This window comes from Girardinichthys multiradiatus, chromosome X, assembly GCF_021462225.1.
Source record: "Girardinichthys multiradiatus isolate DD_20200921_A chromosome X, DD_fGirMul_XY1, whole genome shotgun sequence".
Classification (NCBI taxonomy): domain Eukaryota; kingdom Metazoa; phylum Chordata; class Actinopteri; order Cyprinodontiformes; family Goodeidae; genus Girardinichthys; species Girardinichthys multiradiatus.
Genome location: NC_061817.1, coordinates 583,326 through 610,368, shown reverse-complemented (window position 1 = coordinate 610,368; position 27,043 = coordinate 583,326). Strand labels below are relative to the sequence as shown.

Genomic DNA, 27,043 nt, shown 5'->3' with positions numbered 1-27,043 from the left:
GTGTGATCCAATAAACCTTGGATGAATTAGCGCACAAATCACTAATAATTTCACAGCGAGATTTGTATTTTCAAAGACCATATAGTAGCGAATTGATTACTATGGGACTCCATCTGGTTATCCCAGAGGGTGGCGGTACTGTATCAGAAGGCTGTTTGTCAACCGGGAGTCCCCGTCAGAAGAAGAAGTAGAAAACGACGTAGAAGAGAAAGAAGAACGCCGTCGTGTGCTAGCTATAATGACAAGTTGGTAACGAGTTATTGAGACTTGACAGAGCATAAATGTAAAGCACAAAGCTGCAGAAAGATTCAGGTACCGCTACGGGCAGGTCATGCAGCGCTCTAAAAGGTAATGAGCCGTAAAGCCTCAGGGTCTCGGCTCAGCGGCGCCCACAAACTGCGGCCACACTGGAACGACTGGCAGCCCAGGTCAGTTGGTACTCTACTCAAAATAAAACGGCCGCTCTCGGGGGGCCTGAATGTGTTGCTGTGTTGGGCTGTGCCTGCCTGGGAGCCAAAAACTCCCGTCTTTTCACCCTAACCCCCTTCTGTTTACCTGTATTATCTCACAGTCTGTGAAATAGCAGGAACTGCAGTAGTAACACAACCCTTTTTATCCAGCCTCCATCATGGTGTGCCGAGCTCAGAGCTAACGCTAGTCGGAGGACGTTATGAGCGATAGCTGTTTGGGGTTAACTGAAAGTGGTGCGTAGACGAATCTATTAGCTAAGGACAATGTAAAATAAATGGTCATTTTAATGACAACATATTCCATGTGAGCACTGGCGTTAATGTGAAGCTATAGCCTGTTAGTATTCCAACATTTATGTTCGCGCTGGCTAACGATGCTAGTCAGCTGAGGGAAGCCGCCATCCTGCTGAACGTTACCTTCTTCCAGATAACTTCCGGAAACTCTGTATGCAAAAATATGACTGCGCTGACTTTGTTTCTTATTGGGTCGAAATTTCATACTTGAGGAAGTCAACACAGCAGCGACTGAACCGTCAGATTTACTGGAACATCATGGGGAATTCCTTTGTAGTGTAGCACCTGTTTAAGGCCCAAGCTAACCACATTTACTGACACTTTTGTGTGTTTCATTTTAGGCCATATCTCACCGCCAGGAGTTTTAATAATGTTAAGAGTCATTAGGTTGCACCTGCATATAACCAAATCACCATGATAGCCCCGATCCACATAAAGTATTTTCAGTCGATGGGTTGCACTTTGACTTAAGCGTAAGGTGTTCAGCAAATTGGGAAACGCGCGTCATTTTCACACAGCCCAGAGTGAGTAGGAGCATGCAGAGAGAAAGGAGCGGTTGAATAAAGTTTAATAAGGGATCATAAACAACAACACTTGTACATAGCGAACCGCCAAAAGACTGTGCACCCTGACCTGTTGAATTAATCCACCCTTGTTGGAACAATGTAAACCTATACGGGTCCATCTCAAAGAACTGTCCATCCATGCATTGTCTATACCTACTTATTTGTACAGTGATCAAGATCAGCTCATGACTAGATGATTCGCTAAATCAGCTGATGACGCAGCTTGATACAGTGTAGGCCTGACTACATAGTTCTCCCTTCACCACCTGCAAGGATGTACTTAATTGTCCAATAAGGTCACAGTGATGTGACATCTTAGCACTACACACAGGAGCTATTTCACACACTTAAAAAAAAATCCAACTAACCTGGTAACACCTCAGCAGTGCAACAGGCATATTTATGCAAATATAGTATTGAGAACATTTACTTTTAAATAGGTCCCATGTTTCTATATTAAAACATGTTTTTATTGGAATTATGTAATATTCTTAGATTGTTATTAGATTTAAGCCATGAAATTAAAATGAACAAAAATATATGTTTGAATTATATATGTGTTCTGTATAATATATAGGAGTTTCATTTTTATTAAACAAAATTATAGAAATAAATTTCCAATGATATTCTGATTTTTTGTGATGCACCTGTAATCTCCATTCTGTGCAATTTAATTTCACTCTGTGAATACAACAGGGCCACGATTGTCTCTCAACTGTCACTGCGAATAAGTGTTTTTACACATAAGTGTAAAACAACTATATGAGAGGATCCATCTGGTTTTATTCAAAACAAAAATGAACAATTATTCATTCTTCTGTAAGAATATTACAACTTATTAGTTTTTACAGTTATAATATCTACGTCATGTAATGTTTTTGATATCTATACGTGGATTTAAGCAAAAGTCCAGAATAAATGGCTCCTCATTTTAGTTGTAGTTTTCAATTGCTTTATGTGCAGAGCAGGGATGCACGATATACCAGCATTTACATCAGCATTAGGCAATATTAGTCATTTTTTAACCTGATGGTATTGGTGCATCCATAAGACTGGAATGATGATGATGATAACCAATATTTACTGCCATCTTGTTGTCACTTGTCTAGAGGAGAGGTGCATGATGGGGGGGTGCATAACTGAAGCAGAAAAGCAATGTTAGCATTGTGCTCTATTTGGGTTTTTTCGCACAATGTCGAAAGGGTAGGGAAGTGTGTGTGTATATACATTAACATTAATATCAGATATTGGTCCAAATTTCCATATCGGTGGCACAAGTTTAACAAGCTGATATTAGCTGGTTGTTTACTCGGACAAGCTGTTTGGCCACCCAGGCTGCAGTCGGCTGGTGCCAGTTGGCTGGTGTGCCTTTTGTTTTCACATTCTGTTTTCGCAACCAGAAATTTTTCAATAACAGTTTTATTTTAATTTTCTTGTAAGCGTGGAGAAGTCTAGTCTCCTTCTTTCAGCCAAATGACCAGCAGTGCGCAGCAACATGTGGGGGAGGGCAAGTGTGCCTACTCTATGGTTCATTCGACGGGAGAAAACACTGGTCACTTTGACACTTCGTCGGCCATCTCATTTAAGGGGACGTATCATGCTTTTAAATCCTTCCTTTTCTCACCTAAATCATTCAGTCGTGGACAGAATAGAAAGATATCTGCTTTAATGTGACAATGTAACACAGTAACATTAATAGCAGCACAGCGCTCTACACTCATGGCTGGAGGCGGGGCCTCAGCCGTTGGGGTGTCAGTGGAAACACAAGTTACCGTACCAAGTAGAGCGAAACCGAGTGGTGCAGAGCCGCGCCGGCTAAAACGAGCCAGTGGAAAAGGGGCATAAATTAAACTTTTCTGCGCTCCTACAGATGCTAAGTAGACAACAAAACATATTTTTACAAAAGTGGATTTTGCATATCTCCCCTTTTAAAAGTATTATAAACTATAGGAACAATATCGCAGAAAACATTTCTGCTTTTAAAGCTGAGCCTTTTAAAACCTTGTTTTACTTAGATACCTTTAACCCGCCTATTCCTAGTCTCCATCTTGTCTTCTGACCTTTCACCTCTTTATCTTTCCACCTGTAAACAAGGCATAGTTAGGTTTCTAGTTTGAATAGCTGAATTGGATTTAAGTCCAGACTTTGGCTAGGCCATTCCTAAAATTCATTTTGTTTTGTTTTTCTTTGAGTCATCTAGAGTTGACCTTGCAACTGTGCTTGCCGCAGAACCGAAGTGTAATTTGTGTTAATATCTGGTACTGATAGCTGTACATTCTTCTGCATGATTTTCTGCTAGAAAATTCATGATTCCATCAATTACAGCAAGTTGTCCAGGTCTTGATGAAGCAAAGCAGCACCAAACCATAACAATATCACCACCATGTTTGACTGTTAATATGATGTTCTGTTTCTGAAATGCGGTGTTAGTTTTGGGTCACATGTAACATGACACACACCTTTCAAAAGTTCCACTTTTGTCTAATCAGTTTACAGAATATTCTCCTAGAAGTACCAGTGCATAGTTTTTTTGGTCCCTGCTCCTGAGCAGGTACAACTGGGGCTGAGTAGGAACTACAGGGGTTGGACAATGAAACTGAAACACCTGGTTTTAGACCACAATAATTTAGTATGGTGCAGGGCCTCCTTTTGCGGCCAACACAGCGTTAATTCGGCTTGGGAATGACATATACAAGTCCTGCACAAGGGTCAGAGCCATTGAAACCGACGTTTGGCATTGGCATGAGTGACCAAAGGTTTGGCTATAGCAGCCCGGCCGTGTATATTGACCCTGTGGAGCTCCCGACGGACAGTTCTGGTGGAAACAGGAGAGTTGAGGTGCCCATTTAATTCTGCCGTGATTTGGGCAGCCGTGGTTTTATGTTTTTTGGATACAATCCGGGTTAGCACCCGAACATCCCTTTCAGACAGCTTCCTCTTGCGTCCACAGTTAATCCTGTTGGATGTGGTTCGTCCTTCTTGGTGGTATGCTGACATTACCCTGGATATCGTGGCTCTTGATACATCACAAAGACTTGCTGTCTTGGTCACAGATGCGCCAGCAAGACGTGCACCAACAATTTGTCCTCTTTTGAACTCTGGTATGTCACCCATAATGTTGTGTGCATTTCAATATTTTGAGCAAAACTGTGCTCTTACCCTGCTAATTGAACCTTCACACTCTGCTCTTACTGGTGCAATCTGCAATCAATGAAGACTGGCTACCAGGCTGGTCCAATTTAGCCATGAAACCTCCCACACTAAAATGACAGGTGTTTCAGTTTCATTGTCCAACCCCTGTACATGTGACTTGAACAGACTGCTGTTCACTGATTGGCCATGGTACCAGGAGAAATGAGAAGGTTTTTGCCGAGCGACTACAATAACACCAAGGACCACAATGGCTGAAGCAGGTCAAATCGAAATATAGTTTTATTATTTACAAATCATAAAACATACCTAAAGGCAGGTAGGGACGCTGTATTTAATAACATCCTAAACCAGCCGATCACTCATAAAATCAGCTGTTCCCCCAAAACACACAAAACAATACCACCATGAAACAGCGTGTTTGATTCGGAAATTTTATTGGCAACCCTTAAGTGAACCAGCCTCTGCAGGAGGAGGGAGCAGGTAGCGAGCAGCTGCCCGTAATCAGACTGCCTTTATCTGATAAAACGGGAGGAAGTCTCTGCTGAATCCATGGAGCATGAATGTCCAATGTCCAACCTAAAACTAACGTCACCGCGGTTTTGCGCTTTAAAGTCCTTGTCCTCAATATTGCCATGACTGAATCAAAGACTTCCTCATAAAGGCCAAGATTGTCACTTCTTCAGGCAAACGTTGGAGCTTCACCACCCAGACAGCAGCGTCTCTCCTCTTTGCTTCTCCTTTATGTGGCAATAGCTACGTTTACATGGACATAAGTAATCGGAATAAACGGCTGATCGGACTTAAAATGTGTAATGTAAACATGTCATTCGGAATATTCTGATTGGATTTGGCAGAATCTGAACGAAATTGTTATCCGACTGAGAGGGGTGGTTTATGCCGATTGACAATCCGATCGACAAGCTGGTAAATGCTTGACAGGATCAAGTTATTCTGAATGAGGTAAACTGATCTGAGAACGTATGTGCACCCCAGGTTAATCTAACATATTTCTGCTTTGAGTGGCTAGAAAAATAGCTATACACACAGCTAGCTATGTCAGGGTAGCAAAACTGGTCCGTGCGCGACACAACTTTTCTATTAGAAACTTTAAAAGAGCTCAACATTATTAAATGCCTTGATGGTCGAAAGTCTAGGAACACAGAAGTATTTAGACAAGTTCATGAAAAGCTGGAGGTCGTAATTCATCGCACAATCGACCAAATAAAAACACTCGTACTCGTCGTCTTCCGTTTTATCCGGGACCGGGTCGCGGGGGCAGCAGACTCAGCAGAGACGCCCAGACGTCCCTCTCCCCAGACACCTCCTCCAGCTCCTCCTGGGGGAGCACAAGGCGTTCCCAGGCCAACCGAGAGACATAGTCCCTCCAGTGTGTCCTGGGCCTTCTCCCGGTAGGAGGTGCCTGGAACACCTCCCGAGGAAGGCGTCCAGGAGGCATCCGATATAGATGCCCGAGCCACCTCAACTGGCTCCTCTAGATGTGGAGGAGCAGCGGCTCTACTCCGCGAGCCCCTCCCGGATGGCCGAGCTCCTCACCCTATCTCTAAGGGAGTGCCCGGCCACGCTACGGAGGAAGCTCATTTCAGCCACTTGTATCTGGGATCTCGTTTTTTCGGTCATGAGCCAAGTTCATCCGATCCGTCTGTCGATCTTCCGCTCCATTCTTCCCTCACTCGTGAACAAGACCCTGAGATACTTGAACTCCTCCACTTGAGGCAGGAACTTCCCTCCAACCTGAAGAGGACAAGTCACCTTTTTCCAGTCAAGAACCATGGCCGTGAACTTGGAGGAGCTGATTGATCTTCATCCCAGCTGCTTCACACTTGGCTGCGAACCGCCCCAGGACATGCTGTAGGTCTTGTCTAGAGGGGGCCAGCAGGACCACGTCTTCTGCAAAAAGAAGAGACTGAATCCACTGGTCCCCAAACCAGACCCCCTCCGGCCCTTGGCTGCGCCGGTGACAAAGGGCAGCCCTGCCGGAGTCCAACATGCACCCGGAACAGGTCCGACTTAGTGCGGACCAAACTCCTGCTCCGCTTGTACAGAGACCGGATGGCCCCTAATAATGGGCCCCGATTCTATACTCCAGGAGCACCCCCCACAGGGCACCACGATGGACACAGTCGAATGCCTTCTCCAGGTCGACAAAAAACATGTCGACCGGTTGGGCAAACTCCCATGAACCCTCGAGTACCCTGTAGAGGGTGTAGAGCTTGTCCAGTGTTCCACGGCCGGGACAAAAACCTCACTGCTCCTCCTGGAAGCCATGGTTCGACTATCTGCTGGACTCTCCTCTCCAATACCCTGGCATAGGCATTACCAGGGAGGCTAAGGAGTGTGATCCCCCTGTAGTTGGAACACACCCTCCGGTCACCTTTCTTATAAAGGGGGACCACCACCCCTGTCTGCCAATCCAGTGGCACTGCCCCCGAGGTCCACGTATGCTGCAGAGTCGTGTTATGGTGTGTTCACACCGAACGCGGATTCTGCAATAGGAGCGGCCGATTTACATGTTATCCCTATGTAGAGGCGCATTCAGGAGCGGCGCGGTGGAAGGAGACGAAGCACTGGGTGCGGAAGGCGCGCCGAGCGAAGCAGGAGCGGAGCGAGAGCAATGGACGAGTTGAAAAATCTGAACTTTTTCCTAAATTTGCGTCGCGTAAACCAATCAGGGACTGGATGTGGCTGTGACGTAGGGTGAAAGACCGCAGCGGAGAAGAAGCGGTTGTCAGTGAATTCAATTCAATTAAAAAATACTTTATTAATCCCAAAGGGAAATTAAATGTTGTAGCTCATATTATGAAGGTTTCCTCAAAGAGCCGTTGTAGATGCTGATGGCTGTGGGCAGGAAGGATCTCCTGTAGCGCTCCGTCTTACAGCAGATCTGAAGAAGCCTCTGACTGAAGACACTCTGTTGTTGTAGGACAGTCTCATGAAGAGGATGTTCAGGGTTCTCCATAATGTTCTTCATTTTATGAAGAATCCTTCTTTCCACAATGATCTCCAGAGGAGTCCCCAGAACAGAACCAGCCTTTTTTATCAGCTTGTTGAGTTTTTTTAAGTCCCTGGTTCTGATGCTGCTTCCCCAGCAGATGATGGTAGAAGAGATCACACTTTCCACAACAGACTTATAGAAGATATGCAGCATCTTGCTGCAAACACCAAAGGACCTAAGCTTCCTCGAGAAGTACAGTCTGCTCTGTCCCTTCTTGTAGATGGCTTCACAGTTGCATCTCCACTCTAGTCTGTTGTCCAGGTGAACACCGAGGTATTTATACTCCTCCACCACCTCCACTTCTTCTCCCATGATAGAAATAGTTTTTGACTTATTCCTGTTTCTCTTCAAATCTACAATCATCTCCTTTGTTTTAGTCACGTTCAAAATGAGATGATTGTTTCCACACCATGCCACAAAGCGGTCCACCACCTTCCTGTACTCAGCTTCTTGTCCATCTCTGATCCACCCCACGACTGCAGAATCATCCGAGTATTTCTGCAGATGACAGGAGTCTGTCTTGTACTGGAAGTCTGAGGTGTACAGAGTGAAAAGGAATGGTGAGAGTACAGTCCCCTGTGGTGCTCCTGTGCTGCTGACTACCTGGTTAGACTCACAACCCTTCAGTCTCACAAACTGTGGTCTGTTTGTCAGGTAGTCTTTGATCCAGGAGATTGTTGAGGCCTCCACCTGAGTCTTCTGGAGTTTCTGACAAATCAAATCAGGTTGGATTGTATTAAATGTTCTGGAGAAATCAAAGAACATGATCCTCACAGTGCTGCTGGCTTTGTCCAGATGACAGTGGGTTTGTTGATGGCATCTTCAACTCCAACTCCACAGTGATAAGCAAACTGAAGGGGGTCCTGATGGTTTACTGTTTGCTTACTCAGGTGGGCCAACAGGAGTCTCTCTAGGACCTTCATGATGTGAGATGTCAGGGCAACAGGTCTATAGTCATTGAGGACTGATGGGTGAGTTTTCTTTGGTACCGGAACAAGACAGGAGGTCTTCCACAACACCGGAACCTTCTTCTGGGCCAGGCTAAGGTTGAAGAGGTGCTGCAGAATCCCACAGAGCTGCTCTGCACAGGCCTTCAGGACTCTAGGGCTGACATGATCTGGACCTGCAGCCTTATTCCTATTCAGTCTCTCCAGTTGCATCTTCACTTGACTTCTTGAGACACACAGGCGGAAGGGGGAAGCAAAGGAAGCATCAGCATCTTCTGATATGGTTGAAGGCAAACATGTAGAAGCAGAAGATTCTAGGGCTGAGGTGGAAGATAAAAAATTTCAGGTGTTACTGGACAGCTGTGGGTCAGATGTAGGACCAGATCATAGTGGCGGTGTGCGGCAAGCCAGAGTTGTATGACTCAACTAATTACTTTTACCGAGACAAGTACAGAAAGGACCTGGCCTGGTTATGTTTAGGCACAAATATCTTATATTTAGGAGATGTGGACATTAAAAATCGGCTTTTTTTTTTTTATTGAGCTGAGATTTATTTACTCACCGAAGACAGATGGACAGGCGTTCAGCAGCGAGGATACAGCGCCGGTAGCTGGTGTCCCGGAGGCCGATTCATCTCCCAACACGGGACAGCATATCTTCGAACTGGGTCCTGGATAGACTGAAGTATCGCTGAAATCGATCGTCATCCAGACGCAGCTCCTGGAGTAGGTGGTTGTAATTTCTGAACTGTTCCCGTCCCTGAAGAATCTGGTAAACCCAGGGACGTCGGCGGCGTTTTTCGGCTCTCCACAGGTAAAACACAGTAATCCATGTCCGCCATGTTCAGCAAGCAACAGATGGAAGCTCCTCCTATTTGATAACGCGGCGAAGCGTTGCCGCTTGTTGCCAAATGGCAACGCGGAGTTCACGCGGAATGTCAAGCGAGAAAAAGCACACAAATGACTCGAAATTTTCGCAGAATCCGCGTTTGGTGTGAACGCACCATTAGCCAGTACACATGTAAGAGCAGCACACCGCACTACACTGAGGGGTGGAGGCGGGGCTTCAGCCACCATAGCTCCAGCCATCAGTAGGTCAGTGGAAACAACTGGTACTGTGCCGAGTAGAGCGAAACTGAGTGGAAGGGATCCACGCCGACTAAAACGAACCAGTGGAAAAGGGGCATTGAAGATCATCAATCATGAACTCGGACCTCAACTGAGGCAATGAGGCTTGCAGAGCTTTAGATGTTTCTGGGTTCTTCTGTGACTCCTGGTTGAAATGTTGATAGGAACACCCTGTGTTTGTGTTTAGTGACTGAGACTAAGCCTCCTGGAGTGTGGAGGGGATATTGTATAATGGTAAAGAAACAATGTCCATGGTAAAAAAGATAAGAAAGATGTCATCATTGCAATGTTTAGCAATATTACCCCAAGCAGCCCAAGTAGACTATAGAAAAGGACTTTGACTGACCAGTTGTCAACGCAGGTACCAGTGTTCCACTGGTGGATTGGAAGTGTTGGTATCATTTCATGATGCCCCAAAAACTGGGTAAAAACTGACCAAAAGTGGATAAAGTGTGAATGACTAGCACCTGAGAAGTGCTTAGTTTGCAATAAAATTAGCTGCTAGGCAGCTAATAGCTTCTGGAGAAAAGAACTGTTTTTGTAGTTTCCTTTATTCACCACTTGGTGAATACACAAGCAGAAGGCTTTAACTGCCTTCTGCTTGTGTCTGCAGCAACCCGTCTGAGACAAAGAACAACTAAATAACTCAGTTTTTATAGCAGGGCATCTGAAGATGGCTTTAATGGTACTTTTATTTTAAAGGTAATCCTAACTATGGTACTACTTTACAACTACTATGCTATTTATCAAAACTAGTACCAGTTCTTCCCTTCTACATGACTTAATTTATGAACCTGCTGGAAAAGGAGGAAATTGAAACTGCTGCATTTGAACAAGAGCATAGAACTACAATGCATAGAATGTCTTGTAGACAATACCACAGTCTCTTCCCTTTGGTTGCTCGTCAGTGCTTATGACCTGTATTAGGTATGGTAACCCCCGTTGTTTAACGCAGCACTAAAAGTTTTATAAGATAACGAACTAGTAAGGTGGTCAAATCATTAAGAAACAAACTTTTTCAATGCCAAACAGCAGGTGTTGGTCAGAAGCAAAAAAAAATCTTGCTCAAACTGTAAAAAAAACATTAACAGTTTTTATTTATTTATCACAAGTCATATCATATAGTGCAAGTTGTAATAGCTTGCGCTATTGGTATCATTAAGTCTGACCCTGCAGCAGATCTCTAGAACATTGTCTTCTATTCATGATCACACCTTTCTCTCCACTCCATGGAGTTTTCCTTCCAAACAGCCAATGGATAATTTTAAAAGGTGATCTTAATGTTTACAGATTTAGACTGTGTTTTACTTTCAGTGCTGATGTAGTCATTTACAAAAGTTCAGGCATTGCTGCTGTGTTCCATCTACAAGAAATATACAGTCTGATTAATTGTTTTGGTGATCCCTCGTGATCCCTGATTTTCACTTTACTAACTCAATGGGAATGGGGACAGAAAGATAATCTAAATATTAGTGTTATTAATAACAGTGCAGTAACATTTTTTTATGTGCTATTCCATAAATGCTTCAGAGGTGACGGTGTGTCATCCGTTCAGGACGAAGTGAAATCCAGAGAACCTGGTTCTGGGCCACTGTATGACGTTTTGCCCTCCTGGTGCCCTGAACAGTTGGCAGTGCACAGTGATGCCTACGCTGCTACAGATGCACATCAGGAGGAGGGTAAGGCATCTGTCAGCACCCTCTTAAAAAATGAATGTCATTTTATATACAGGTCCTTCTCAAAATATTAGCATATTGTGATAAAGTTCATTATTTTCCATAATGTCATGATGAAAATTTAACATTCGTATATTTTAGATTCATTGCACACTAACTGAAATATTTCAGGTCTTTTATTGTCTTAATACGGATGATTTTGGCATACAGCTCATGAAAACCCAAAATTCCTATCTCACAAAATTAGCATATTTCATCCGACCAATAAAAGAAAAGTGTTTTTAATACAAAAAACGTCAACCTTCAAATAATCATGTACAGTTATGCACTCAATACTTGGTCGGGAATCCTTTTGCAGAAATGACTGCTTCAATGCGGCGTGGCATGGAGGCAATCAGCCTGTGGCACTGCTGAGGTCTTATGGAGGCCCAGGATGCTTCGATAGCAGCCTTTAGCTCATCCAGAGTGTTGGGTCTTGAGTCTCTCAACGTTCTCTTCACAATATCCCACAGATTCTCTATGGGGTTCAGGTCAGGAGAGTTGGCAGGCCAATTGAGCACAGTGATACCATGGTCAGTAAACCATTTACCAGTGGTTTTGGCACTGTGAGCAGGTGCCAGGTCATGCTGAAAAATGAAATCTTCATCTCCATAAAGCTTTTCAGCAGATGGAAGCATGAAGTGCTCCAAAATCTCCTGATAGCTAGCTGCATTGACCCTGCCCTTGATAAAACACAGTGGACCAACACCAGCAGCTGACACGGCACCCCAGACCATCACTGACTGTGGGTACTTGACACTGGACTTCTGGCATTTTGGCATTTCCTTCTCCCCAGTCTTCCTCCAGACTCTGGCACCTTGATTTCCGAATGACATGCAGAATTTGCTTTCATCCGAAAAAAGTACTTTGGACCACTGAGCAACAGTCCAGTGCTGCTTCTCTGTAGCCCAGGTCTGGGGAATGCGGCACCTGTAGCCCATTTCCTGCACACGCCTGTGCACGGTGGCTCTGGATGTTTCTACTCCAGACTCAGTCCACTGCTTCCGCAGGTCCCCCAAGGTCTGGAATCGGCCCTTCTCCATAATCTTCCTCAGGATCCGGTCACCTCTTCTCGTTGTGCAGCGTTTTCTGCCACACTTTTTCCTTCCCACAGACTTCCCACTGAGGTGCCTTGATACAGCACTCTGGGAACAGCCTATTCATTCAGAAATGTCTTTCTGTGTCTTACCCTCTTGCTTGAGGGTGTCAATAGTGGCCTTCTGGACAGCAGTCAGGTCGGCAGTCTTACCCATGATTGGGGTTTTGAGTGATGAACCAGGCTGGGAGTTTTAAAGGCCTCAGGAATCTTTTGCAGGTGTTTAGAGTTAACTCGTTGATTCAGATGATTAGGTTCATAGCTCGTTTAGAGACCCTTTTAATGATATGCTAATTTTGTGAGATAGGAATTTTGGGTTTTCATGAGCTGTATGCCAAAATCATCCGTATTAAGACAATAAAAGACCTGAAATATTTCAGTTAGTGTGCAATTAATCTAAAATATATGAATGTTACATTTTCATCATGACATGGAAAATAATGAACTTTTTCACAATATGCTAATATTTTGAGAAGGACCTGTACTTGTGCTTGCTTTTAGAACCTTGACGTCTTAGCTCAACCACTGGCCCGTTTAGGGTTTGGTTTGGTGTCTCTTAGACCAGGCAGTGGTCAGTGACGTGCCCTGGGAGGAGGCTTGGGTGGAGCATCTGCATCACTCTTCAAGAGTCTTGATTTTCCCATTATGAGACCCATAACAGATGTTGTGAAAGTGAACTTTTAGGTCTCTTTCAGAATCCTGCTCCCTGAGTAGCATGAATGAGTGTTTCACCAGGCCACCCTCTTTTAATCTTTCATTGGCTCCAACAATTCTTCCCAATGATTCGACTGAAAAAATCATCCTCGAGGAAAAAATATCTTGCCTCAATTTTTTTTTATGTCATGTAACTTCATAGTGTTCTACCACTGAATGTTTTCCCCACATGGACCCATGCTTCATGGGGGGTGCTTATTGCTTCACCAAGTGTTTCTGTTTACCGTATTTTCCGCACTATAAGGCGCACTGGATTATAAGGCGCATAGAATAGAAGCTACTGCAGTCAAACATTTGACTGGGGTTGCGTTATGCATCCACTAGATGGAGCTGTGCTAAAGAGAATGTCAACAAAACAGTCAGATAAGTCAGTCAGTCAAACTTTATTAATACACTACAAACCAGCGTTCTGATAACTCCATTCACTCTCATGGTAAGGTCTCCTCTACATAGAAGTCTATTGAATAGAACCAACCGCACGTTAGGAATGCATTGGAGTCTATGAAGTTGAAGTTGAAATCAAACGTTAGTTAAAACGTGAAAGGGAACTTTTCCCTGATTCAGTAAACACGTAAAAGAAACAGTTTGATGCACTAAATCAAACGTTAGTACTGTTAACCTTTCCTGTTTCTGTCCCCTGACCGTAGTCTGATGACACAGGGGCCGAAGTTACTAGTTTCCTCGGGGTTAACTCCCTCACTCATACGTTGCTGAGTTGAGCATGAAGAAACAGCATCAAAACACTGAGTTGTTGACGAGATTCGGGGTTCTTTTTAATGACTTTGCAGCACGTAAAAACACAGGGCTTACAGACTCATACACCGCTGCTCCGGTCGCCGTCTCTACCCACCCCACACACACAATAATACCGACGTCACTCCTTCACTCTTGATTCTCAGCTACGGCAGCACACAGCGCCACCTCTGTCCGGAGGAGTAATGTCAACATCTTCCATACACACACACGAAACATACACCCCACACACTGAGCTTCTAATCACATATAGTTCAGGCAATTCCTGCAACAGTACATTCAAACGTTATACACACACAAGTGGTGTTGGACTAGGAGTAAGCACAGTACAGGTGTTTACCGCTATTACTTCGGCGACGCCCCTGACTACGGTAGCCGTAATGCTGCAAGCGGTGCGGCTTTGTAGTTTACCAGTCGTACTGAAACATTTTGACAGAGCGCCGTGTACAACCAGTATGGATCAACCAATTAACCAATTGATCCATATATAAGGCGCTCCGGATTACAAGGAGCACTGTCATTTTTTGAAAAAAATTAAAGGTTTTTAAGTGCGCCTTATAGTGCGGAAAATACGGTACATTAAATCATTGAGATAGATGAGAGATAATGAGTTGAAAACTTGAAGGAAAAGACCCAAAACTTTAGGTCTCTATCAAAATGAGTATTGGAGTATTGGATTCCCCTGACATTATGCTGCATCACAGCTTGTAATTCGTTTGCTTTTTCGACTTTATGTAATTCACCTATATTTAAAGCTAAGCAGAAGTCCTTCATATGGTTTGTATGTATCATTAATGGTCAACATCACTCGGAAGCATGATGATGAAGGCATCATGCTGTGGAGATGACTTTCATTTTCCTAACTAATAATTAGTTTCGAGTTATTTAATAAGGAAATGTTTTAGTCTATTGGAACCTTTGCAATTAGGAGTATTTTTGTCATATAAATGGTGGGAACCAGTGCTGTGAAACGGCGAAAGTAAAAAGACCCCTTGTGCCTTATTGCTTAGCATCAGTTTACATTTATGTCAGCTAGGTGGATTAGAATAGTGGTTTATACTGTTTCAGTGGGGACTATTCACCATTAGGCAGCAGGACTAGTTTTGCCTTATGAAACCTGCCAAAAAATCCTCACTTCTTGATATTCATACATATGTATAACATAATTTATCTTAGTATTGTGAAAGTGTTTGGCTGGTTACAAAAGATGATGCAGACTTCACATAAACTACTCAAATTCTAGAATGTATGGCAGCAAAACATAAAAAATGCAAAAGAAGGCAATGCATTTATTCATGTTCAATATGTGTCACGTTTTTGCTTCCCAGCTGGACATGAAGCTGAGCCAGGTGTCTGTGATACAGCATTTGGTTGGAAGTCGCTGGGGGAAGAGTTGAGACCCAATGACGTGACAACGGATCTGACTACATTTCAGCATGGAAATCGTGCTTTAGCTTCAAAGGAAATGAGGAAATCGCAGGGTAAGCCAAGAGTAAATGTACTCTTGAAACAAGAATTCAGTGGCTACTATTAGAGCTGCGCAGTATATCGAATCACAGTCATTTTCACAATACCAGTGCGTGAAATATCACAGTTGCAAAGCACTGATTAGATGCGATATTTGGTCGGATGTAATATATAAAGCGTGATGCATTCTGCATATCTGTAACGTATTTGGATAGTTGACTGAACTCACACTTCCCTTAACACCTACACCAGGTATATTTCCTTAGGGGCTGTGATTACAAGGCTCCTGGAGTGTGGGCAGGACGTTGTGTCATGGTAAAGAAAGAAAAGTGTCCCAAAAATTAGGGTTAATTATAAACTCGTATTGTTACCAGAATTTTCTGCAAAAGTGTCAAAGTACAAATATTTTCCCTAAAACTTGCAGCCCAAGCTGCTTTACTCTGACTGTACAATATTTCTTACTTAAATGAGGGTAAATACAGCCTGTTTTCCTACATGTACACTAATTGTTAGTACATTGAAAAATGTTTTATTAAACTGTGGCACCAGTGGCCTTTATTCACAACAATCAGACAGGAAATAGGCTAACAGAAGGGGGAAGGACTTGTAACAAAGGTGTCGGGGTTGGGAAAGCAGTAAGAGGACAAAATAGCCTCTGTATGTGGGGCCCCTGCTCCCCCTCTAACAACAGTTTTTATGCTATCTGCAAAAACATAAAAACATGAGAAAAAACAATCTGTATACAGTCATATTCAATAAATTAGAATATGGGTTCAGACGAGGCTCGTTTGTCAGAATAAAAGCACCATTTGAAAATAACAACCACTAAGCTGGTATTATACATATTCTTCATTAGGCACGTGTCTGTATTAAAAATGTATTTTTATTGGTCTGATGTAATATTGTAATCTAAATGTCATGTTTTTATTAGTTGCAATCAGATAATCATCATAATTAACAGAAATAAAGGCTTGAAAACAGCAGTCTGTGTGGAATTAATCTGTATGTGTTTTACTTGGTGATGGAGTTACTGTAATAAACTAACTTTTCAATAATATTCTAATTTATTGAATATGACTGAAGTCAACATAATCAAATTATGAAAAAGAGCAAAGCTGATATAAAAGTATTGTATAAGGCTTCATCTAAACTGATCCTAAACATCGGAGGCAAGGGTAAACATGCGAGGAATGATCTCGTACTTTTATTAGCTCCTTCTGTTTAGATTTCTATCGTCCAGAAAACCTTTTAAAGTGCGTGTTTGGGTGTGATGTTGCAGACAGAGGGATGGCTCACTCGGAGGAGTCTCGACTGGCCAACCTCCTGCGCAGAGTCTCCAGGGAGGATGATCGTGACCGTAGGCTGGCCACCTTAAAACAGCTGAGAGAGTTTATCAGCCATGGCGAGAGCAAAGTGGTCAGTCGTGTCATGTTCTCATCATCTTCCTTGCTATCATCACACATCATATATAACAACATAACAGCAGCACCTGAATGAAAATGCTTTGGGCCATTGTTGCTGTCCAGTCAGTTTCTGCTGGGATGGCCTAAAGTAGTTCTGTTCAAGAAATGTCGTGCAGTTTTTGCTCATGTCGCTTATTTCACATCAGATGTGATGAGTCACTGTTACTCTGTCTTCTTTCAGACCATGGTCAAACAGTTGGACACCACCCTCAGCACCTTGAATGATATCTTAAATGAGAGGTAAGAGCTGTATGTTTACGACACGGTGATCTTGTGTGAAGAAAGTCTAGACTAACACTCGTGTTTAAGTGTGATTGTAATCCTTCCTTAACACCTGAAAGAGGCTGAGTAAGGAATCTGCCGTAGTTTGCTTTTTAAAGTTGAAAGAGCTACTAAACACAGTGCAGATTTGGATACTAATCGGACATGATAAAACAACCAGCTGACTAACATTGAGTATACCCCCGATTCATAGTAACACGGACTCCATGAGATCTGTACCCATCTCATGTGGCAACAGTGCATCTTAGATTCAGATTTGGAGAATTTAGAAACAAGGTCAACATCATCGTTTATCCTTAAAGCAATCTTTAACCTTTTTAGGAGTGTCCACATTATGGCATTATGTCCTCAGAATACATGCTCTCCATGAAGGGTAATGTTGAGTTAGGTAGTCTAATCTCAAATGAACATTGATAGAGCTTCATGATCTAAGTAAAAGCTGCCTCAAATATAAACTCTGGGGCACTTTTCATGCAGCCAACTGTAAAACAAAGCAGTTAAAAACAAAGGTGTAGAAATGGCAAATACATAGAAAACAATGTAAAACCATTAAAACAAATAAAACTTAAAAATTATGATTAACTCTATAATGGTTCTGAAAACTAGATTAATTGATCAGTAGTTCTCCAATGGCCCAGTCCAAATCTGTCCAAACCTGAGGAAATCACTTCTCTAATGATCATGACCACAAGCTTTTCTGTGAAGCCGTGTCTGGACTTGGTTTCATCCGTGGCTCTGGTCCATGGTGATTAATGTCTCCTTGACTGCAGGTGTCATGAAAACTGTTTTTTTTTTTTTATATTAACCACCATGCTGTTCCCATATAATGCCTGACCTGTGCTCCTTCCTCTGCATTGCTTCCATCTGTAGCAGTAAGCTGCTGTGGGAGTTGCGTCAGGAAGCAGCAGCCTGCGTAGGTCTCCTTTGCACGGTGCTCAGCTATGAGGCGGAGCGCATCTTCAAGTGGCTTTTCCTGAAGTTTAATTCTAGCATTCGTGATGAAGTGAAACTACTGTACCTGGTGGCGGCGCAGCGTGCTTTGGAGGCTGCTGGAGAGAGAAAAGCCTTCTCTCATATCATGCAGGTAATTGCATATGTTTTATGTACCAAAGTTGTTGTAAAACTCAGCACTCAAACTGTTAGGTCCTGATAGACAGAACCTGTAGGAGCTGCTTTTAGCATCTGGGTTTGGTAAAGCTGGACTCATTATGTTTTGTATTTCAGCTGGTGATGAGCAACCTGCAGTCCATCCTTGAGAATGTGGACACACCAGAGCTGCTCTGTCAGAGTGTGAAATGTATTCTCCAGGTGGCCCGTTGCTATCCTCATGTCTTCAGCACCAACTTCAGGGTGAGCATTTCAGCACAGTTAGGTTATTGGCATACACATAAAGTATGACCCCAGGTTCCTATGCAGAGGTATGACATTCAATTAAAGTGATTCGAGGTTAAGTGTGCAAAAAGAAATTTGTTCTGCAAAACTGTTTGAATTTACAGACTTCATTGCATAATCATTTCAGTCCCGTGGTGGTGGGAGGGGACCAGGGTTCGAATGCCGGTTGTGTCAGGAAGGGCATCTGATGTAAAATCTTTGCTAAGTCTGTTTACAAGTTGTTTTGACTTACTGTTGTGACCCGCGCATAAGGGAGCAGCCGAAAGGACTCATCATTTCATAAAAGTTGTCAATCCACTTGTCCTTCCACTTACCATCGATCTGTCCATCTAACATGTTTGTCCATTAATCCTCAGTCAGTCCATTCATTCAGTAAGTAGTAGGTAATACGTTCAACCAGCAGTTTTTCTATACCTGTCATTCCGTCTCTCAGTTCATTGTGAATTGTTTGGAAAAATATGGAATTTTGACCTGAAACGTGTAGAAACCCTGCTGAGCATAGAATAACATCTTTGTTGATTCCAGCTCATTTTGCTGATATTTCTCCATGTTTTTCCACAGGACACAGTGGACATCTTAGTGGGCTGGCATATTGACCACACCCAGAGGCAGGCACTAACGCAGCAGGTTTCAGGTCAGTTTATTTCTTATTGACAACATGGAATGGCATATTCCATACGGTAATTTAACAGTAAGTGTTTCTTTGATAGACTTCCACTGTGTTGAGACAGTGAATAAAGGAGAACCTTTGACTTCTTACTTTGTGATCAAATGTTTGAGGCCAAGAGCTTTTACTGTATCGCTAGGCTGAATACAAGTACACCTCAATTAAAATATGGTGAAAAGGTTGAACATTTTACTGTCACTTATTTTAGAAAGTGAAAAGCATCTTTTATGTAGATCCATCACACAGTGAAATATTTCAAGCCTGTAATTGTAGCTTTGATTATGGCTTACAGAGAATAAAAACCTTAAATTAAGTGTCTCAGAGAGTTTGCTACACCAGCAGCAGGGATAACCGCAGCCTTGTGAGGCTGCAGTCAGCACATCAAGAGCTGCTGCACATAGACCAATACTGCACATGGGCTACAAGCGTCTTATCTGGACTGAGGAGAAACAGAACTGGACCGCTGCTCAGTGTCCAAAGTTCTCTTTTCAGATGAAAGTAAAGTTTGTATTTTATTTTGAAATCAAAGTCCCAGAGTCTGGAGGAAGCGTGGAGAGGAACAGAATCCACGTTTCTTCTAGTCCAGAGTGAAGTTTCCACAGTCAGTGATGATTAGGGGTGCCATGTAATGCTGGTTCTGGTCCACTGGGTTTTCTGAAGTCCACAGTCAACACGGCCATCTACCTGGACATTTTAGAGCACTTCATGCTTCCTTCTGATTTTATTTTCCAACCGGACTTGGTACCGACCCACACTGCCAGAGGTACCAAAATGTGGTTCAATGACCATGGTGTTACTGTGTTTGATTGACCAGCAAACTGGTCTGACCTGAACCCCATAGAGAACCTATGAAATATTGTGAAGTGGAAGATGAGAGACACTTGAAATAAAAGACATATGCTTTTTATTTTAAAAGCGTCCAACATCCCTGTGCTTTAAAACTGCTTCATTATCCAGTCAACTGTAAAACCTTACTGCTGCTTAAGCTAAGTGACTTTGAGTTGTCTTCCTTCAGTAACGGCATCCATACAGAAGACTGTTAGCAGTGGATATGGTAGCACATAGCAGTATGTCTTTATTGTTGGCAATATAGTCCAAATGTTATGAACTTGTAGTGAAATATTCAGTTAGTTATACAGAGTCTCACGGCAGCAGATGCTCACCCTGGACACTTATGATGTTGCCCAAAATGTTTAGGTCCACAGAGTGATGGAAGCATGGATGGGAAACGGAGGAAAAATAAGAAAAAGGCATTTATCACAACTGGTACTGTCATTGCAATTTTATTTTAAATTTTTTTACCGTGTCCTGTCCAGCAGAGTATCGCTCAGAATTGTTGTCTGAGTGCCAAGAAATTGCCCAACAGATTTACTTTCACAAGCAGAGCATCACAGCTAATGCTTTAAAGCTCTGCTTGATATTTATAAAAGAAACTTTATTATAAACTTCTTTGGGAATATTTCAATTGTTACGGATACGGAGACTGAAATGAAAAGGAAAAAAGGAGCTCAAAAAAGAGAGAGATGGGGGGAAAAGGAGGAAAGATAGAAGGATGAAGAGAATACAAGATTACACCCTGCTTGCTTATACACCTGCAGCTGTTTTTTTTTTTTTTTTTAAACAAAATAGTACACGGTAATTCTGAATGTAAAATGTACTTAGTGAGAGGTGCAGCCCAATATAGAACATCTGTTTATCTGTCAACACCTGAAGTTTAACACCTGTGAGTATGGGTGTGGACGCGCTTTTGTATACAAGGTTTCTCCACAAAAATATGCAATAGCGAGTGTGAGGACCCACAGGCCTGCCCCATGGTCCCTGGACGGACACTGAGGAGATCTGAGTCACAGACATCTAAAGGCCCCCCAAAGCACAGGAACCCCAGGAGAACCACTGCCGGGACTACCGCAACCCCCCCAGAGAAGAGCAGTGGAGAGTCCCAGGGAACCACCCAGCAGCGACAGTGCAGAAGCCCCAGGGAGCCCAAGCGACGAGCCCACAGGCCCCACCGGCAGCCGTCCACGCCCGAGCAGATCCAGCCAGAGGCCCAAGACCCCGGGACACACCACCCCCCAAGAAGAGGCCCGACAGAGCCCAGGGGGGCCAGGCCCCGGCAAGCAGCCACCGGGAGTGAGCCAGCACACACCAAAGCACCCGGCCCCGGACACAGAAAACCACAAGTACACCAGCGGGCAGAGACTCCAACCACCGGCAGGCGGTGTGGCGGGGAGGAAGCTGATCCAGGAGAGGGAGCAGTCCAAGATCCAACCTGTCGCAAATAAAAAAACTGGCACACACAGTCACAATCACCCACTCCCACCCTCATGCATACACATAAAATCACTCGCACCCAACGTAAGGATAAACGACAATGGACGTCATACACTCACTCACACTCCCCATGCATACTCTATACTCCCAGGTCCAGGTGCCGGTACCCCCTAGGGGCAACCAGCCCCCGGACCCAGGAGGTGGTCCCCTTCCCTCCTGGGGCAGAGGCAGGCAGACAGCGCCGGTACTACCCAGACCCGGGTGACCCCGGCCCGGCTAACGAACCCAGTCCCCAACAACCCCCATCCACCTCCGGAGAGGGGGCTGTGTACAAAAGAGGGGTCCACATGGCCCAAAGCAACCCACCAACCGGAGCCGCCCCAGGACGGAGCAGTCCCGACCCCCCAACGAGCTCCGATCCCAACCCCATGAGTTTCCCACCCCCAGTGAACCCCAACAAGAACCTCCCCACAGGGCCACCCCCAACAAGGACACAGATATTGAACACATCCCCCCGAACCCAAACGCCACGAATCCCCACCCCCACAGGGTCACACCCCCACAGGTGAACTCCGAAGCCAATGAAGCCACACCCACACAGCGCGAGCTCCGCACACAGCCCCGCTCTAAGAACCCCCGCCGCACCCCGCTCCCCCACCACACAGCACGCCGCAACGGCAAGGCAGGGGGGCGCGCAACACCACCCCCGCCCACTGGCACAACAGGCATTGCAATTTTTTCTAATGTGGTGCAGACCTACTGCCAAGCTGTAACTGCCTCCACACTATGTAACCACTGAGTGTGTTTGGTGTCATAAGCTACTGTTCATGGTAATGATGTTCTGCCAGCAAAGAATGAGAACATGACCAACTAAATATTTCATCAGTCTCTTCTTCTGTATGTAGCTTGGTTACAGAGTCTGGAGCAGTTCTGGGTGGCAGATCTGACCTTCTCCACCACCCTCCTGGGGCAGTTTTTGGAAGACATGGAGGCATACGCTGAGGTGATCTCATTTAGTTCTCTAATATGGTTTGTATTTAGATTTTCTTTGGGCATTGAATAGATTTGTCTGAATGAACAACACCAGTGCAGCGAGGTCTTTTTGAATTTAAAAATGGAAGGCATCAAAGACCTTTCTCTGCCGTTTCTGAAACTATTTAAAAACCGTTAAAATTGGGCTCTTAAGAATAATGCTATGACCTGATGAATGATTTATCTTGTTATTAAGTGTACCTAATCTGTGTAGGACCTGAATCATGTGACGTCCGGTGAGGTGCTGGATGAAGACATCCCTCCTCCTTCAGTGTCCCTGCCCAAGCTGGCGGCGCTGCTGAGGGTTTTCAGCACAGTGGTCCGCAGCATCGGAGAGCGATTTAGTCCTGTGAGAGGACCGCCCATCACCGAAGTCTATGTCACTGATGTAAGAATACTTCATCAGGAGATCCTGCTTCATGGCTGAAACGTCTCGATATTATGACGTAGACCTATTAATAGTCAGGCTTTTTGTCCCATTGGAGGAAGAGTAATGGACATAACTGGACTCGATGTGTAAAAATTGGAAAATCTTTAGGAGTCTCTTTTGAAAGTATTGAGACTTGTGGAATTGTTTCACATTTTGTATTCTTACAGCCACACACTTCAGTGGATTTTGTTGGGATTTCATTTAACAGAACCATACAAAATGGTGCACAATTGTGAATTGGGAGGAAAATGATACATGGGTTTCAAACCTTTCTACAAATAAATCTGATTAGTGTGGTGTGCATTTATATTTACTTATTCATATGTGACTTATTGAAAGTCATTTTTTAGCTTCTAGTTAATTTGTGATTAAACCCAACCTAGTTTTCAGTTGTCATTCAGCTTGTCCTGTTGCTAAAGTGATCCTATTTGAGAAAGATGTTTGAATGTAACTAGCCTCGTCTGTTGTGTGTCTTTGAAGGTTTTAAACCGGGTTCTGGCCTGTGTGACAGCAGCGAAGCAGGTCCAATTCTCAGAGGCCGTTCTCACAGCAGGGAATGAGTGTGTGGGGGTGTTGCTGGCCAGCGTGGAGCCCATAGGTCAGCTCATGGAGGCCGTCCTTGCTTACGGCCTGGACCAGCTGGACTGCTGCCTGGCTTGTGGCTCTGATTACAGCCTTGCTGTGCTCAGTCTTCTCACTCTGGTATTGTCATTTATAGAGTTCTTATCATCATTTCTTTTCATTTTGATTGAACTTCTCTTTCAATGTTTATTGATGCCCTTAGAGATATTAAAAGACCTACAGTGTTAAACGGTTTGGTCAGAAGTAACATTTATGGATTCAGGGGAAAATCAACTGTGAGGGCAGAGATACGAAGAACATTGACCTACTTGAACTCTGGTTCCAAAATAAACTACAGGGAGACTAGAGACTGGCACTTTCTGTTATTCTGATACTAATCTGACATTTTTTTACTATTGAAGCTCTAGGTTTTTACTGTTTTTTTTTTTAATGGTTTTTTTTTGACTGATCCAAAACTAAACTGAGGAGTTTTAAACAGAAGACTTTGATTGGCTGCTGTTCCCCATGAGCCCACCTCTAGCTCCTGATAAAAGCAGTTCTTTCCTCTGGTCCAGCAGCAAACTGGGGGTCATATAGCTTTGGTTTCCGGAGCTTAAGCCAGGGTTTGTCCCAGTTGAGACACAAAGAACTGGAACTTAGTACGTTTAAACCAGTTAAGTACTGGGACAATATTGGTGGAAATGCTTCCTAGTCACTTAGCAGTCCTTGAACTTAAACTAACAACTCAGTGAACAAAGTCCCTCTGACCTTAAACCACATGTGAAGTTTATTCAATCTTTCGGTTTTGGCAGTATCCCTTGCGTTACTCCATATGTGTAAATACTCCATGGCTTGTTTCCAAGAGGTCGTACATTTTCAGTAGAGGATTAATAGTTTGTGAACTGTAAACAGTGTTCAGAATCCTTCCATTTGTGTTGTTCGGTTCTAATCTGTTAAAGCCTCTCTGTAAAATCTGACTGAAGTTCTGAATGTTTTTCAGATTGTGGATCAGGTGAACACCAGACTTCCTGTGTCATTTGTTGAGAGACTCCTGGCACCACACTCCCAGCTTCTGAATCTACGTTTCCATCCTGAGAAGGAGGTGTGTGTTCCTCATTCAAGCCTGGCAGTGTAACGCGTACAAATAAATCAGAGATTTTCTATTCTGACCTGCTTTTACTGGTTTTAGCCCACTCTGATTTCTCTTAAAGAGCTAAAAATAATAACAAAATACTTTAATTCTACTGCCGGAATAAATAGAAAGTTTAGTTGTTTTGGGACTAAAACAGTTGTAGTAAAATAATAATAAGCTCTATAATAATAATTATAGAGTGGTTTTGCCTTTATTACTGAAAATTTACAAAAACGGCAAAATCCACCAGGTTAGTCCGGTAGTTATCTCTACAATAAAACCAACTAATAAGAATTACACTAAATCGATTCACAACTGAAGAGGTTATAGTTCACTTTATCTTTTTTTCACACATAAAATGTTGAAGTGCACCATGTCACAAGATATACATTTTTCTCCAAGGTCATTTAAAATGAATAACAGCTGTGTGTTCCCCTCCCACCACATCAGCTCATATTTAGCAAAGCAGATGTTTTATTCTGTGTTTGGACCTCCTCTCTTCATCCAAATAAATGTGTTCTTTTTGGAAAAAGAATGGATCTACTCTAAAATACTTTCCAAAGAAAGGAGAATTTAAAAGGCAGTTTCAGCTGGACTCCTTAGCTGGAGATGGATGCCTACGTTGTGCATGACCATTATCACCTTCTTTTCTAAAAACCACAACAATAATGGAGCCAATTTCATGTTGCTCTAAACATCTGTTTAAGACAACAAGAAACAAAAAGAGCACAACACCCACATTTTCAAAATAATTCATTAGTAAAGGACTAGATTTTCTTAAAGGCCCAGCTATATTAATATATATATATATATACACATACATACATACACACACACACACACACACACACACACATAAATATATACACACACAGTACAGACCAAAGGTTTGGACACATCTTCTCATTCAAAGAGTTTTCTTTATTTTCATGACTATGAATATTGTAGCTTCACACTGAAGGCATCAAAACTATGAATTAACACATGTGGAATTATATATTGAACAAAAAAGTGTGAAACAACTGAAAATATGTCTTATATTCTAGGTTCTTCAAAGTAGCCACACTCTTGGCATTCTGTTGATGAGCTTCAAGAGGTCGTCACCTGAAATGGTTTTCCAACAGTCTTGAAGGAGTTCCCAGAGATGCTTAGCACTTGTTGGCCCTTTTGCTTTCACTCTGCGGTCCAGCTCACCCCAAACCAACTCGATTGGGTTCAGGTCCAGTGACTGTGGAGGCCAGGTCATCTGGTCCAGCACCCCATCACTCTCCTTCTTGGTCAAATAGCCCTTACACAGCCTAGAGGTGTGTTTAGAGTCATTGTCCTGTTAAAAAATAAATGAGGGTCCAACTAAACGCAAACCGGATGGAATAGCATGCCGCTGCAAGATGCTGTGGTAGTCATGCTGGTTCAGTATGCCTTCAATTTTGAATAAGTCCCCAACTGTGTCACCATCAAAGCACCCCCACACCATCACACCTCCTCCTCTATGCTTCACGGTGGGAACCAGGCATGTAGAGTCCATCCGTTCACCTCTTCTGCACCGCACAAAGACACGGTGGTTGGAACCAAAGATCTCAAACTTGGACTCATCAGACCAAAGCACAGATTTCCACTGGTCTAATGTCCATTACTTGTGTTCTTTAGCCCAAACAAGTCTCTTCTGCTTGTTGCCTGTCCTCAGCAGTGGTTTCCTAGCAGCTATTTTACCATGAAGGCCTGATTCACACAGTCTCCTCTTAACAGTTGTTCTAGAGATGTGTCTGCTGCTAGAACTCTGTGTGGCATTGACCTGTTCTCTAATCTGAGCTGCTGTTAACCTGCGATTTCTGAGGCTGGTGACTCGGATGAACTTATCGTCCGCAGCAGAGGTGACTCTTGGTCTTCCTTTCCTGGGGCGGTCCTCATGTGAGCCAGTTTCTTTGTAGCGCTTGATGGTTTTTGCGACTGCACTTGGTGACACTTTCAAAGTTTTCCTAATTGTTTGGACTGACTGACCTTCATTTCTTAAAGTAATGATGGTCACTTGTTTTTCTTTACTTAGCTGCTTTTTTCTTGCCATAATAGAAATTCTAACAGTCTATTCAGTAGGACTATCAGCTGTGTACTGTAACCACCTCCTGCACAACACAACTGATGGTCCCAACCCCATTTATAAGGCTTGAAATCCCACTTATTAAACCTGACAGGGCACACCTGTGAAGTGAAAACCATTTCAGGTGACTACCTCTTGAAGCTCATCAACAGAATACCAAGAGTGTGCGGAGCAGTAATCAAAGCAAAAGATGGCTACTTTGAAGAACCTAGAATATAAGACATATTTTCAGTTGTTTCACACTTTTTTGTTCAGTATATAATTCCACATGTGTTAATTCATAGTTTTGATGCCTTCAGTGTGAAGCTACAATATTCATAGTCATGAAAATAAAGAAAACTCTTTGAATGAGAAGGTGTGTCCAAACTTTTGGTCTGTACTGTATGTGCAGGTTTATAAAAGA

At 43.4% G+C, this 27,043-nt stretch overlaps 1 protein-coding gene across 2 annotated transcripts in view; it reads left to right on the top strand.

Moving 5' to 3' along the window:
* The first annotated feature begins 186 nt into the window (after window positions 1–186).
* LOC124862620 (serine/threonine-protein kinase SMG1-like) overlaps window positions 187–27,043 on the top strand; it is an 82,355-nt gene continuing 55,498 nt past the window's right edge. For both annotated transcript variants that reach the window (XM_047356659.1, XM_047356657.1), the window contains exons 1-12: window positions 187–428; window positions 11,101–11,249; window positions 15,177–15,329; window positions 16,595–16,731; window positions 16,960–17,018; window positions 17,931–18,144; window positions 18,285–18,410; window positions 19,014–19,086; window positions 22,296–22,393; window positions 22,637–22,810; window positions 23,333–23,554; window positions 24,414–24,515. In XM_047356659.1, coding sequence (XP_047212615.1) covers window positions 352–428; window positions 11,101–11,249; window positions 15,177–15,329; window positions 16,595–16,731; window positions 16,960–17,018; window positions 17,931–18,144; window positions 18,285–18,410; window positions 19,014–19,086; window positions 22,296–22,393; window positions 22,637–22,810; window positions 23,333–23,554; window positions 24,414–24,515 — 1,584 coding nt within the window. In that variant the 5' untranslated portion in view covers window positions 187–351. The remainder of the gene's footprint in view (window positions 429–11,100; window positions 11,250–15,176; window positions 15,330–16,594; window positions 16,732–16,959; window positions 17,019–17,930; window positions 18,145–18,284; window positions 18,411–19,013; window positions 19,087–22,295; window positions 22,394–22,636; window positions 22,811–23,332; window positions 23,555–24,413; window positions 24,516–27,043) is intronic.